The sequence below is a fragment of the Aethalodelphis obliquidens genome, unplaced genomic scaffold (assembly GCF_003676395.1).
Source record: "Aethalodelphis obliquidens isolate GAN/ISIS:26980383/991018 unplaced genomic scaffold, ASM367639v1 scaffold7, whole genome shotgun sequence".
Classification (NCBI taxonomy): domain Eukaryota; kingdom Metazoa; phylum Chordata; class Mammalia; order Artiodactyla; family Delphinidae; genus Aethalodelphis; species Aethalodelphis obliquidens.
Window position 1 is genome coordinate 464,617 of NW_020837951.1, and position 14,040 is coordinate 478,656.

Genomic DNA, 14,040 nt, shown 5'->3' on the forward strand with positions numbered 1-14,040 from the left:
GCCACGCTGAAGAGCACCTGAGAGTGAGGCGGGGGTGACGGCAGGCCCAGGACGCCCCCCAGCCCCACCCCCACCAGCTCTGCCCCCAGCCCCACCGCCTGGTCCCACACCTGGCTCTGCCCCGGGGCCGGCTCTGCCCCGCAGGCCTCATTCCACAGACCCCCAGCCGGAGCGGATCAGCCCTCCCTGCTTCTCTGCTCTGAATGTCAGGCGGACCTCCCATCTCTGGAAGCAGCCTCTCGGCCTTCGCAGCCCCGTCCTGCATTTGGCCTGACCCCCTCCTCCCCGTGCTGCCCTGCTTACTGAGCCCCCAGGAGTCTGGGGTGCTGTCTGAGGAAGGCCTCTCTCCGCCCGCCCCTCCCCCTGTGTGGAAGGACGTTTTGGGCTGGATGTGCTGGGAAACAGCAGCAAGTGGCCACGAGGGCGAGGGCGGAGGGTGCGTATCGCTCACCCGCGGCAGCCTCTGTCCCCGCACTCCGCGGGGACACGGTGCTCCCAGAGCTGCTGTCACATGGCCTGCTGGGGTCACGGCCGGCCGACTCCCACAGCCCGCCTGGCACACGGTGCCCTGGGCCGGGGCCACCCCGGCGGGACGTCCCCCGCGGCTGGCTTACTGGGACACGGCTGGTTCCCAGGGGCTCCGAAGCAGCACGTTTCTGGGAGCGCATGGGCGCTCCTCCTAAGCCCCTCCATCAGTGCCCACCCCGCCCCAGGAGGCCAGGAACGGCGCCAAGCGAGAACCCCAGGGCGGGGATGCCAGGGGCCCACAGCCAGGCCTGCTTCGGCCCAGCCCCCGCCCAGACTGTCACCTCTTGCTGACCTCTGACCCTCCCCTGCACCCCCCGGTGGGATTTGGGGGCCCCTCTGGCCAGAGGGAGCACCTGAGTCGACACGGCCCCAGCTGTGACAGTGACAAGACAGCGGGACCCGGAGGATGGGGTCTTCAGGACGAGCGGCCTAGAAGGACCACCTGGGCCGCCTGCCCACAGACAGCACCCCCAGCGCCCAGCCGCGTCCCGCTCCCCGCACGCCCACCTCCCAGGCCTGCAGCTTGAACCGCAGGCCCAGCTGGGTGTAGTCGATGGTGGCGTTGCCCCTCAGCTGTGCCAGGGTCCGCTGGAAGTCGGACAGGGCCTCCCGGAACCTGTGGGCGGCAGGGGAGCCTGGCGTGGAGGCCCTCAGCTGCCAGAGGGCAGGGGGCGGAGCTTCGCCCAGCCCCACGTTGCCCCAGCTCCTGCTGCAGTGGTGGAGGCCGTGGTGGTCACCCAGGTCTCAACACAGGGGGTCCACACACAGACGGGCTGAGCAGCACGTGGGGCTCCAGCTCTGTCCTCTGGGCGCCTCGCTCCCCTGCGAGGGGAGCGTACCCCAGACCCTCTCCCAAACCTTGGTGTGCAGAGTGCCCTGGGAGTGTCCTGCCTGCTTCTCGGGCCCCACCCCACGGGCCTCCCCATGCAGAGCCCCGCTGGAAGCTCCCCAGCCCCCACCAGAATCCCCATCGCCCCCAGGAAGGCTCCTGGGTCGATGAGAAGAGGAGGTCTCCCCCAGAGCCCACCTGCCCCCAGTGGGACCTTCTGTGGGGGCCGGGCCTGTCCTGCAGCCCGGATCTCTTCTCTGGGAAGGGCCGGGCGCCGAGGGCCGGGTGGCTAGGGAGGACCCCCATCACTTCCATGTCCTGGGACGCACCACTCCTCCAGCCCTGCCCTCGGTTTCCACGTGGGCAGAACGGGTATAATCGCGCTGTCCCGGCTACAGCAGGGATGTAGGAGCAAAGGAGGGGAAGCCGGCGCAAGCACTCTGTGGTCCCCTGAACCCCGTAAAGAGCCATGGGTCAAGGTGTGGCCCTACGCTGCTTCTGCCGCCACACGACCACAGCATCCTGTTCCTGGGCTCCCCTGGGGCCGCCCAGGAAGGGTGAGTAAGAGGAGATGACCCGTGGGCAGAGAGGAACACAGGAAGGGGCTCTGCAGAGCCAAAGGGCCATCAGAGAAATAACAGGGCACTTCTGTGCTCACCTCCGCAGCTGGAAGTTGGCCACTCCTCGCTGGAAGAAGCCGACAGCCATGCAGGCATCCTTGGTCACTGCCTGGTCAAATGCCTGGGGACAAAAATGCCCATGGAACACCCAGGTCTGTAACCCCGTCACAGATGCGGTCCAGGCGGATGCCCAGCAATGGATCAAGGAATCGTGTTGGCCCCCATCATGGCCACCTGCAGGAGAAGGTCTCCCGCGCCCACCCAGGGGGCCTCTGGGTCTGAGGCTGGGTGCACGCGTCACGGCCACAGCCCAAAGCCGCCTGGGCTCCCAAGGTGCCCTGCGATGCACTCAGGGGCAGTTCGGTGGCAGCACAAACCAACCTGTTTACCATGAGGACAAGGAAACACTCCATCGCATTAATAATAGTTACCTTCGGGGGGGGGGGAGTTATGCAAGGTTTTTGTCTTTTTTAAATCCTAGTTTTGGTAGTTCGTACAAATTGACGCACTTCTCATCTATTAGAATCAGAAAGAGCAAAAACGCTAAAGTCTTAACATATGTGTAAAACACAGCTCTTCCCGAAACTAGACTCAGAGATGACATCATCTGTTCCTAAGGAGGACAGCAGCCACCAGTTAAACACAAGCAAGAGGGGGGCATACAGCAGCTATCAAGTTAAATCCAGGCAACTGGATCGGTGTCATGGCCAAGTGGGGGGCTTGTTGAAGTGAGTTTGACCCGAGGTTGAAGGTCCGCACACAGTACTGACGTGGCCACTCAGCACTAGGGAAACCCGTCTGTCGTCCTGCCACACAGAGCAGCGAAATCGAAGCTTCCGTAGGGCAACAGATTGCATTCCCAGCTACACCCTTCTCACCCTGTCCAGGTCCTCGGAGACAACCAGTTTTATTAATTGTAGCCGTTCCATCTGCTTTTAAAAAAATTTCCAAAACACATGCCTCTGCTACTCCGTCTGCGGTTAGGGTGGAGGAGAATTTAACACTCACACCCCTCTGCGCAGAACTTCTGTCCCCTCCCTCTGGTTAAATCACGGTTTAGAGGAAGTGGTGACTGGATTGGCCTCACACTGGTGTCCAGTGATCGCACCCCCCTTGTTGGATAACATTTTAACACTGACATTGCTGCTGAGATAACTGTAGATTCATACACAGATGTGAAGAATGACAGGGTAGGTCCCTTGAACACGTTTTCGGCAGCTGTCACTGATGGCCTGAACAACGCGGGAGCCCGGCTCTTTCCGAGGGGGATTCAGTGTGCTGCTGGCTTTCTGTTGTCACCCGTGAAACGCACCACCGTAATAAACCTGGGGGCTTGAAGGGCGGAGAGTGGCCTTGCCGGCCCCTCGGCGGAGGCACGTGTGTGTGTGCGCCCATGTGTACCCCCAGCTCTTGGTTCTGCTTTGGGGAGTGGGTGGGAGACAGGTGAGCGCTCAGATCTGGGGTTTGGGCAGCAACCAGAGACCTTACCTCCTGGCCATCACCACAGGTGTCTGCAGAAGGCCCAGCCCAAACCCTACACCCTGGGTGCCCCTTCCCAGCCCCATCCAGCTTCGAGCCTGTTTGCGGGTATGTTAGCACCTCGGCCAAGAGCACCTGAGCCAGTGTTCATCCCGGCCGTTCCCCAAAACTGCAGAGCCTGGCACATGGTCACCACACAGTGGAGGCAGTGCCAGAGCCCTGCACCCCCATCCCGGCCCTGACTCAGCTCCGCTGGGGTCCCCTGCCCACACAGGCCTCCCCTGCTTAGGTGTTCACTGAGGCGGACCTGGGGAGACATCCTCAGGTGGCCATCAGGGAGGAAGGGCAGGGGTCCTGGGCTCATCCCTGCAGCTGGGACTTTATCCCACCCCTCATCGACCCCCCCAGGGCCAGAGGGCAGCGTCCCCCTGGGGTGGGGTCTCTGCGACCAACCCCGGGGGCGCAGGCTGTCGGGCCCCTGGCTCACCCGCAGCGCGGCTTCCGGGTCCCCGGCTAGCAGGTGCACGCAGCCCACGTTGAAGCTCATCCTGGCGGGCGGCTCCGGGACGCTCGAGAAGAGGCGCAGGGCGTAGTCCCAGTCCCCACGCGCAACGGCCTGCGCGCCCCGGTGCCAGTCGCGCACCAGGTCCCCGAGCGAGGGCATGACGACGTGAACACCAGCCCGGCCCCACGGCGGAAGTCGGAGATTCCTGGCCGGAGCGCAGCGGGCGCGGCCGGCGGCGTTGGGGGTCCCGTCACGGGTCCGGTGGGGTGGCTGGGGACCGAGGACCGCGGAGCAGGGGCCCCGGGATCCGGAGACCGGCGTGGGGCTACGGGGGCCCTCTGAGGAGGACGGGAGGGTCGGGGACCGACACGGGCGCCAGGTACTCGGTGAGGGGCGGGGCGGGCCGGGGAGCACCAGGTGGGCCAGGCCTCCTGAGGCCCACGGCGCCCCCTGGCGGCAGAGCGGCCCCACCCCGTCAGCCCCGCCCCCGGACTGACCACGCCCCCAAACGGCGGCCTGGAGGCTCTCCCAAGCCGGCCCCGCCCCACCGGCCTGACCAAGACCCTAGCCTGCCTCCCGGCTCCTCCCCGGACCCAGCCCCGCCCCTCCGGACTAACCGCGCCCCCAAACAGAGGCCCGGCTCCTCCCCCCGAGTCAACCCCGCCCCTCTGGACTTCCGCCTGGAGGTCCTCCTGCTCGCGCTTCCCGGCCCGCCGCCCACAGCTCGCCAGGCCTCGTCGGCCTTGGTGCGCTGGGGAAAGCCGTCCGGGCCCGCTGCTGACGCCGTGGCCGCGGCCGGGCCAAGGTTCCGGGAGGACCCCGCCGACTCAGGTAAGCGACCCCGGGGCGCGGGCCGAGCGTGCGAGGGGCGGGGGCTGTGGAGCACGTCCTGGGCCGTGCACTGGCCACAATTGGTGCCCCTGGGGCCTCCCGCGCCCGCGGCCGGTGCTGGGCATGGGCACAGCTGGGAGGGCTCCGGGGGTGGGTCACCCTGGCTGGGCACAGCCAGTCTAGGACCCTGGGTCGGAGCCGGAGGGTAGGCCCGAGGCTCACGTGAGGAAGCAAGTCGTGGTCCTCCCCAGCGACCCTCTGGGGACGTCTGTCAGGGCGTCCTTCCGCCCAGGGAGACCCTTCCACTCTCCGTCGTTCCCTCAGCCGGCAGGACTGGTCCAGCCCCCACCTCCCGTGGCTGGCGCTGCCCCTGTGTGGGCAGGTGGGCCCCACGTGGTGCGGCCCGGGAGACCCTGGACGCCAAGCATAGAGCCCCTGTGTACCCCGCCCCCCCCAAGTCTCTGGTTGACATTAAAGATAAAACAGCCAGTTATTTTATCAGCAAAATGGGTTTATTCAGGAACAGCAGAGAATTGCAACTCAGGACAAGAGGGCTACAGCGAAAACTATAGGCAAGACCAGCTAATAAAGGAGAGGAATGTTACTTGACAGAGAAAAAGGAGGAAGTTGGGAGGGGCCGCTTGCCGGGAGAGCCCATTGGAGGAAACGGGGTTCAGGGTGGCGACGCTTCCCATTGGCTGGGCTGCTGCCGGCGGGGAGAAAACCTGCCTTTTCCTCTGGGTCCATGTGAGGTACATGTCTGCCTGTTTGGGGTCTGCAGACACGATGAGTGGTGGTGTGTGAGAGCTCCCCCTTCCAGCCTTCCCGACTCCATTTTAATGAGGATTCCCTTCATTCAGTTTCACACCGTGAACACCAGAAGGTCCCCCTTCCTCCTTCACGGAGAAAGAAGAAGCCTCTAGAGACGGTGCCCCTGCAGGTGGAGCGAGGTGGTGCCTGCCCACAGGGTCCTGGGGCTCCATCCCCAGGAGAGGCCGGGAGCTGCTCCTTAAAGTCGGGGGACCCCTACAGGTGCCTGGACCTCTCCCTTCTCAGCACACGCCCCACGGACACCCCTATTTATGTCTTATTTGCTGCCATGATCTTAGCACCTGTGTTAGGTTTTTTCAGAGAGAGTGATTGTTTTTTAAGGAATTAGGTCACGCACTTGTGGGAGCTGGCAAGTCCAGAATTCTCAGCCCGGGGGTGGGCGCAGGCGGTGACAGGCTGGAGACCCAGGGAAGAGTCTAGAGGCAGACATCCCTGTTCCTCAGGGGACCTCAGTCTTTTCTCTTAAGGCCATCAACTGATTGGACAAGGCCCACGCACATCGTGGAGAGTCTCTGCTTTACCAGTGTTGTTTTGTCTACTGACTTCAAGGTTAATTTCATCTGAAAAATACTTTCACAATAACATGTGACTGTACTTGACCAAATATCTGGGCACCATGGCCTTGTCGCGTTGACACATAAAGTTAACCGTCACAGCACCCAACCCTGGAAACACCCCCGTAGATGGGCTCTGCCCTTTTCCGTACTCAGGAGAGCACCCTCCAGGGTCCAGGGGAGGCTTGTGTCTCGGGAGATGTCAGAGCCCGGAGCCCAGCAGTAACACAGAGACCCAACTGCCTCTGACGCTGGACTCCTCCTTCCTCAGTTGGGCCTGTGACTCTGCTCAGTTATAGCTGAGTCTCCTCCCTGTGTGGCCCTGGGCCAGCTCCCTGTGCCTTACCTGTGCAGGCTTCCTTACCTGAGGACCAGGGACGATGAGGACGACCCAGCAGGGCTGCTGTGAGAAGGGGCTGCCATGATGCTTGAGAAGTGCTCAAAAGGTGTCCTGGGCCGCTGTGCCCCCGAGGACCCTGCTTCCTCACCAGTGTGGGCTCTGAGGTTCCCCAACTGCTGGCCTGGAGGTGGGCAGGGCCCGCACCACACACATGCTCCCTCCTCCCCGAATTCCCGTGTGGACGCTCCCTTCCTCTGACCAGACCTCCCACCCCACAGCCTCCCAGCAGCCCTGCCCGGTCCAGCCTCAGGATTCCCGCCTCCCTCGCAGCCCCAGAGGGTCCCTGAGCTCAGCTGCCCCCTCCCACCGGCCCACCTGGGGCTCGCTGTCGCTGCAGCCCTCACCCCCACCCCGTCCGTCCTTGCAGCTCACGCGCTCCCCCTGACGAGCCCCGCCCACCGGGGGCCTCTGGGCCCCGGTCCCTTTGTCCGGGCTGGAGGGGCTTGGCCTCCGACTGGTCTCTGTCCCCCTTGACCGTGAGCCTCAGGAGGGTCACGCGGGCCCCGTGCGGGCACTTGCTCCTCCCCCGGCCCAGCTCCTTCCTCATCCTCTCCTCACCTCTGCCCCATCCTGCCTCCCAGCCCAGGACCCCCCTGGCTCCCGGAGGAAAAGCGGCAGCTGGAAGTGGGTCCCGCCTCCTCCCTGGGAACGCGCCCGCTCCTGCGGGGCCCCCCTGGGCCTGGCGCTGCCCCCTCCTCATCCCCACGTATCTTCCTGGGGTGCTCCCTCTAGGTATCATTTTCCCCCTCGAAACAGGTGTTTGTCTTCGCATCTTGAACAAAACACTCCCCTCCTGCGCCCACACCATTTCTTTGTTCCCCTTTGCAGCAAGACTCCTTGAAAGGGTTGCCAGTACTCAGCGTCTCTGTTACCTTTGCTGGGTGCTTTTTAGAAACTTCGGTATGATTCACATATCGTAAAGTTCATTTTAAAGTGTACGGTTCAGTGTTTTTGTCACACTGACAGAGTTGTGCGGCCATCACCACTAGCTCGTCCCCACTGCAGTCACTCCCTGTCACGGCTCCCCCAGCCCCGGGCAACCGGTGGTCCAGTCTGTGGATTTGCCCCTTTTGGACAGTTCATATCAGTGGAGTCATAAAGCGTTTGATCCGTGTCTGGCTTCGCTCCCTCGGCAGCATGGTTTGGAGGATCATTCGCGTTGTAGCGTGTGTCAGTCCTTCAGTCCTTTTAAGGCAGACTCACATGCTGTTGTGTGGATGGACCGATTCTGTTGGTCCGCTGGTGGGCGTTAGGGTTTTGCTTCCAGTGTTTGGCTCTTGCGAATCACACTTGTGTGCACGTGTTTGTGTGGCCGTGTGTTTTCCATTCTCTTGGGAGCCGGGTCAGGTGGTCACCGTGTGTAGCTGTTTGACTGTTTTCCCATCATGCTTTTTACTCTGAATCCTGCTCCAGGCGGCCTTCCCACCAGGGTTCCACCCAAGCACTTGTCAGGGTTTCTGGTGGCTTCCTTGTGGCTCGTCCGCCTGTCGGTGCCTGGCCGGCCCTGCCTCTGTGCACTCACCACCCGGGGTCCCGTTGTTTGAATTACTCTCTGGGTGTTCTGTGTGCCCACTACTCTTCAACTTTTCTATTTCCATAATAAAAAGATGAAAAAAGTACCATCCCTGTGCCCACCAGTGTGCACGGATTACTATTGCGGCTCTGCTCCTAATAGCCCAAAACTGGAAACAGCCTAGATGCCCTTCAGGGGCGCTGGTCAAACAGACTGCGTCCACACTGAGGGAGCCCCCTCAGCAACAAGGGTGAGCCCTGGGCACACACAGCAACTTGTGTGCATCTCAGGGAGTGTGCCGAGGGAACACAGACCTGGGAAGGCCAGACTGTGTGGCTCCATCTCTGCAGCTTGCTTGAAATGACAAATGATGTGAATGGAGATCAGATCAGCGGCTTGGGGCAGCTGTGAAAGGGCAACAGGAGGGCTCCATGGGGCTGGAGCGTTCTGGTTTTCCACTGAAGCAACACAAGGTCCTGGTTGTGATTTGGGGTATATGTGTATGGGTATATGGGACATCTATTATTATTTCTTACAAGTATATGTATATCTACAGTTATCTCAAAATAAAATGTTTAGTTTTTAAAAATCCTTAAGAAGATTTCAATTACAAGTTTTTCTATTTTACAGATAGCCTGAAAATTGGAGTGATTAAGTGACCGCTAAGATTCTTCCAGCTCTAAAATTCAATACTTTAGAGGTTGTTTAGAAAAACTTCCTTGTATCTGAGCTAAAAATCTATTCCCCAGGGGACTTCCCCGGTGGTCCAGTGGTAAAGAATCCGCCTTCCAATACAGGGGACACAGGTTCGAGCCCTGGTGGGGGAACTAAGATCCCACGTGCTGTGGAGCAACTAAGCCCGTGCGCCACAACTACTGAGCCCATGCACCACAACTACTGAGCTTGTATGGCCACAACTACAGAGTCCACGGACCACAATTAGAGAGAGAAAACCCACACGCCACAACTAGAGAGAAGCCTGCGTGCCACAAGGAAGACCCCACGTGGCCAAAAATATAAATAAATAAACTCTATTCCCCAGTAGCTGTGGAGGTGCCTGGGGCGGCTGTGGCCCAGAGAGCCCCAAGCCAGCCTTGGTCAGGACACTGGCCGCTGCCGCAGGTGAGAACTTCCCAGGATCCTCCTCCGTGGGGGTGGGGCTGCTGAGATTGGTAGGATCCCGTCATTCGTAAATCAGTAGAGGCCGGCACAGGGGCGTGTCCTGAGTGAGGACAAGCCTCAGTGGCCAGAAGAGTTCAGTAACTGGTTGGTTCTGGAGCACAGATGTCAATCAGATGGGCAGGAGCTGGGTACTTGGGAACTGGTTTTCGCCCAGTACAAAGAGTTTTTGTCTTCTTTTTAAACAATGGGCACTTCCAAGAAAAAACAAAGCGCCACGTGAGATTTTCCCTCAGGAAATAAAAACAGGCTCAGATGCGATAGGGGCGCCTGGTGTCGAGGCCAGCCGTGTGGGTCTGGGTCCCCCCGGGCTGTGTCCATCGCACAAGGCCACGGAGAGCCTCCCAGCTCAGAGCTCGGTGATCACGCTTCTCCCCGGGGCTCAGCCGGGGCACTGGGTGGGTCATCAGACCCACCGCTTCAGGTGTTTACAGGCTGCCAACGTGAACACATTTGCCGAGGACCCTGCCCCCGCCCCCGCCAAGAGGGCTTAAAGAAGAAAAGTGCGAATGACAAGGAAGGGCGGCCTTCGGACAAGAGCAGGGCCCCTCCAGCCAGGGCAGCCCACACTCCAGGGAAGCCACGCACACAGCAACTGGCTCCAGGTGAATCTCCCTGGAGGGTCAGAGTTGAAAGGAGAATGTAAATAAAACAGGAGACTTTCAGTTCTGTCCTGTAGGGGCCCGTGGCGAAGGGCTGCATCCTACGGGGGGCTGGCTGTCTGGGTGCATCGGACCTGGAAGCACCTGGGCACCCGTCTCTGCTTTCACGGACGGGGACCCCCTGCGCTTTCAGACCAGAGACTGTGCTGCTGGTCCCTGAGCTAATGTCCACTTGCAGCCCCCCGCACGGCCCACGGCGTCCTGCCCCGGGCCGGCTACCCTGCAGGCCGGGGCCTGTCCCTGAGCAAGGGGAAGCCAGACGCTAGAAACTTCGAGCAGACCGGCAGCAACAAGCCTGTAATACAGAACCAGAGCTTGTGAAGGAGAGCTCATCGCGTGGAGTAATCGCCGGAGCCTGCGAGCGCTGCGGCTTCCAAACCCCAGGGGTGAGGGCCAGTCCGGGGGCTTCCACCTCCCAAGGAAGGAGGGCCGGCCGGAGGGAAGAGGGACGTCTGGGCTATCACGACAAAAGGCAGGTCCAAGAAGCCTGCGTTTAACCAGAAGGCATTCGTCTGCAGTGGGGAAGGAAACCGTGCCCCCGAAGTCAAAACCAAGAAACAAAAGGCAGTAGAGGGAGTTAATAAAGAGAAAAGCTTGGAAGGAAATCATGCCATTTGCAGCAACATGGATGGACCTAGAGATGATCACGCAAAGTGAAGTAAGTCAGGCAGAAAGGCAAGTATCATGTGGTCTCACTTATATGTGGAATCTGAAGGATGCAAATGAACTTACAAAACAGAAACAGACTCACAGACACAGAAAACAAGCTTGTGTTTACCAAAGGGGGAAGGTGGGGGGAGGGATAAATTAGGGGTTTCGGATTAACATATACACACTACTGTATTTAAGATAGATAACCAACAAGGCCCTACTGTATAGCACAGGGAACTATATTCAGTCTCTTACGATAACCTGTAATAGAAAAGAATCTGAAAAAATATGTATATAACTCAAAAAAAAGGAGAAAGCTTAATTAAATAATTAAATCAGGAGGTACAAACCCAAAAACCAGTTCTTTGTGTTTTTGTTTTTGTTTTGTTTTGTTCTGGCCACACCGAGCGGCTTGTGGGATCCTAGTTCCCTGACCAAGGATCCATCCCAGGCCCTCGGCAGTGAAAGCAACGAGTCCTAACCACTGGACCGCCAGGGAACTCCCCAAAATCTAGTTCTTTGAAAAGACCAGTGAACTAAACTTTTGATAAAACTAATTAAGGGAAAACAAAAGAGAAGTAAAAACTTGCTGAACGTTCATGAAAGGTGAGAAGCACACACGTAAACAAGATTTACACCGAACGCCCTGATGTTATGGTAATAAATGTGAAAACCTCCTCAAGAAATCAAGGCCTCCTATCAGAACGGGCCTGGGGGAAGCAGGAGGCTGGAGCAGGCGATGAGCAGAGAGCAGATGGGCTCAGAAGTTCCCGCCGTCTGGGACGTGGGCCCCCGGGCTCCCCACCAGTCCTGGCTGCAGCCCCAGGACCCTGAGTCAGGACCACTGGCCACCGCTTGAGACAGCACATGTGTCTGGTGGTCACGGACAGCCAGCGACACAGCGGCCGGCTCTGCAGCTCAGACCCCCGGGCATCCGGGTGGGCGGGTGGCTGGCATCCCCTGTAACTTAAGATTCCATATAGTTTATTTTAACTTTTAAGAATAACATCTGTGGTTTGATTTCTTTTTTCATGAATACAAAGCGGAGTGTGTTCATTGTATAATATTTAGAAAACGCAAAAAGTGAAAGAGAAAACCCAGAGGACTGGCAGGTGCCCCCCGGTGCCGAGTGGGTTGAGGCCCCCCGGGCCTTTGTCCCGACGTGGCCGCTTTGGTGACACACAGCTTCGTGACACACTGGAAGGATTTGTCCCCGTGACATTGAATATTTAATGTAAAATGTGGTTTTTAAGTAGCCATTCGTCATTCCTCCGATTTCTGCCTCGTTTTTGGTCGTCAGGTGCCCTCAGTCAGAGCAGGCAGGGAGCAGGAAAGCCCACCCGAATGGCGGTGACCCCTGACCTCTACCCCCGGCCCCCACTGCAGTCTGGCACCCAGTGAGAACGGGGCCCGAAGAGCCTTCTGGCCGAGACTCCCAGGGCTGGTTCCTTTGTGCTGCAGGAGTAACTCGACTCAGTTTGACACCATCGCAGTGACCCTTGGTGTTTAAAGTTGGCGACCTTAATTTTTAAAGAAAGGAACAATCGTTAAGTCAAATCAGGAAGTTAAAAATCACACCTCTGGCATGGAGGGACTAAGAGATCGACCAGTGTTGGCAAGAACTCGGGGGGGTGGGGGGTAGCGTCCTGAGGCAGCTACCCTGGAAGAGTCCGCGGGTTCCGCGAGAGTTAAACACCAGCCACGTCTGGCCCGGCGCTCCCTGCCCACAGGCGTGCCCGCGGCCGGGTCCGCACCGTGGCACGTTACCCAGCTGAGATGCCGCAGTGTGGATGAACCTTGAAAATGTCGTGCTTAGTGGAAGGAGCCAGACAGGAAAGGACGTGTATTACGGCTCCGTGTGCACGAAGCGTCCTGAACAGGCAAAGCCACAGGGACAGGAGCAGGGTCATGGGTGCAGGAGGGCGGGGGGCCAGGGTGGGTGACTGCTGGCGGGGATAGGCGATCTTTTGGGGTGATGACAAGCTCTGGATTAGGGGTGATGGTTACACATGCCTGAATATACTAGAAACACTGAATTGTATACTTCAAAAGGTTCAATTCCATGGTATGTGAATTACACCTCAGTAAAGCTTTAAAAAAATCACTGAGATGATCGCACAAAAGTTTAATTCAGTTTGAATGGCTTTCAAGTTAGCGCTGTTATTTAACTGAAGCGGCCTGAGTGGCCACATCTGCAGGGCCCAGGCTTTGCACCCCCAGGTCTCTGGGGATCCTGGGTGTCTCTGCATTTGGGACCGGGGGCAGCAGGGTACGTCTCCCCGTAGCTGTTGTGGGGAGTGGCAGCTGGGGGTCCGGTGTCCCCTCGTCCTGCCCCGAGGGCCGGGGATTGCAGTGGAGAGGCGTCCGGCCGCCTGCAGGGCCGCTCTCCTATGTGGTCAGCTGCTTTTCTCAGTCAAGACCAGTGTGTCCAGCAGAAATACGTGAGCCACACGTGTGGTTTTAAATTTCTATAAAAAGAAAGGCGAAATTAACTTTAGTGGTATATTTTATTTAACCTTGGCATACGCGACATGTTACTATTGCGACACGTGCTGGCTACACGGAAGTCAGTACTGAGGCCCTTTCTGCTGTCACCCCGTGTGCGTTCTGCGCTTACAGCACGTGGGGAAATGGGCCCGGGAGGCCGCCCTGATCACCCTCCACCACCCCATCTGCCCCACGATGGAGGACAGAGGGCATACCTGGGGGGACACGCAGCCAGCGCTCCCATAGTTGTGGAAAACGACACAGAAAAATGACACAGGAAGCATGATCTGGCGCCCAAACCAGAATGCTGTGCTGACCTCTCTAAAGGCCGCGCCGTCACTCCCCGTGGTGCTGAGAGAATGCATCGTGTTCTGTGCTCTCCTGGGCCAGGTGGGCATATGGACAGATGGACGGGAGGCACGGGCCTGGGCCAGCAATGTGATTCTTTGTGGGGTCCTTCAGCTCTCCTTTCTGGGCTGTTTGAAGGGCAGCTTCGGGTCAGGAACAGTGAATCGTCCACTTCTCGCTGCCCTTCCCACGTCCTCTGGGCTCCCGCGGGGTCTCAGGCTTTGCCGCCCCCGCCCCGCCCGCTCACAACGCTGCTTTGAGAAGGGGCGACCGGCCTGAAGAACGTGCCCCCAGCCCAGCTCATGACCAAGCTGGGCTCCTGCCTGGCTTGGCCTCCTTTGGACCTGAAGGGTCTCTGGGCACAGTCGGGCCGGGTGGGGGGACATGCCCACGAGCACCCACTCTGTACTCCCCTTCTGCTTCTCGGTGGGGCTGGGCTGTGGTGGACGTGGGGGCACTCTGTCTGGAGGCGGCAGCATCCCTGGGAGGGTGGCCCTGCTGAGGTGTCCTCTTTCCCCTACTGGGCCTGCTGGATCCCCTTGGGCCTGGCTGAGGGGTGGCATCCAGGAGGCATCTGCGTTGGGCCAGGTTGGTTAGTGTGCCAAGCAGGAGGCTGGTGGACA

General features: G+C 59.4%; 2 protein-coding genes across 6 annotated transcripts in view; one reads left to right on the forward strand and one right to left on the reverse strand.

Moving 5' to 3' along the window:
- NOXA1 (NADPH oxidase activator 1) overlaps window positions 1-4,347 on the reverse strand; it is a 9,785-nt gene extending 5,438 nt beyond the window's left edge. The window contains exons 1-4 of the mRNA XM_027104077.1: window positions 3,944-4,347; window positions 2,016-2,098; window positions 971-1,144; window positions 828-864 (exon numbers count right to left, since the gene is read on the reverse strand). Coding sequence (XP_026959878.1) covers window positions 828-864; window positions 971-1,144; window positions 2,016-2,098; window positions 3,944-4,120 — 471 coding nt within the window. The 5' untranslated portion in view covers window positions 4,121-4,347. The remainder of the gene's footprint in view (window positions 1-827; window positions 865-970; window positions 1,145-2,015; window positions 2,099-3,943) is intronic.
- A 94-nt stretch (window positions 4,348-4,441) lies between these two features.
- EXD3 (exonuclease 3'-5' domain containing 3) overlaps window positions 4,442-14,040 on the forward strand; it is a 76,610-nt gene continuing 67,011 nt past the window's right edge. For all 5 annotated transcript variants that reach the window (XM_027104149.1, XM_027104152.1, XM_027104150.1 and 2 more), the window contains exon 1: window positions 4,442-4,792. The gene's annotated coding sequence lies outside the window, so the exon portion shown is untranslated. The remainder of the gene's footprint in view (window positions 4,793-14,040) is intronic.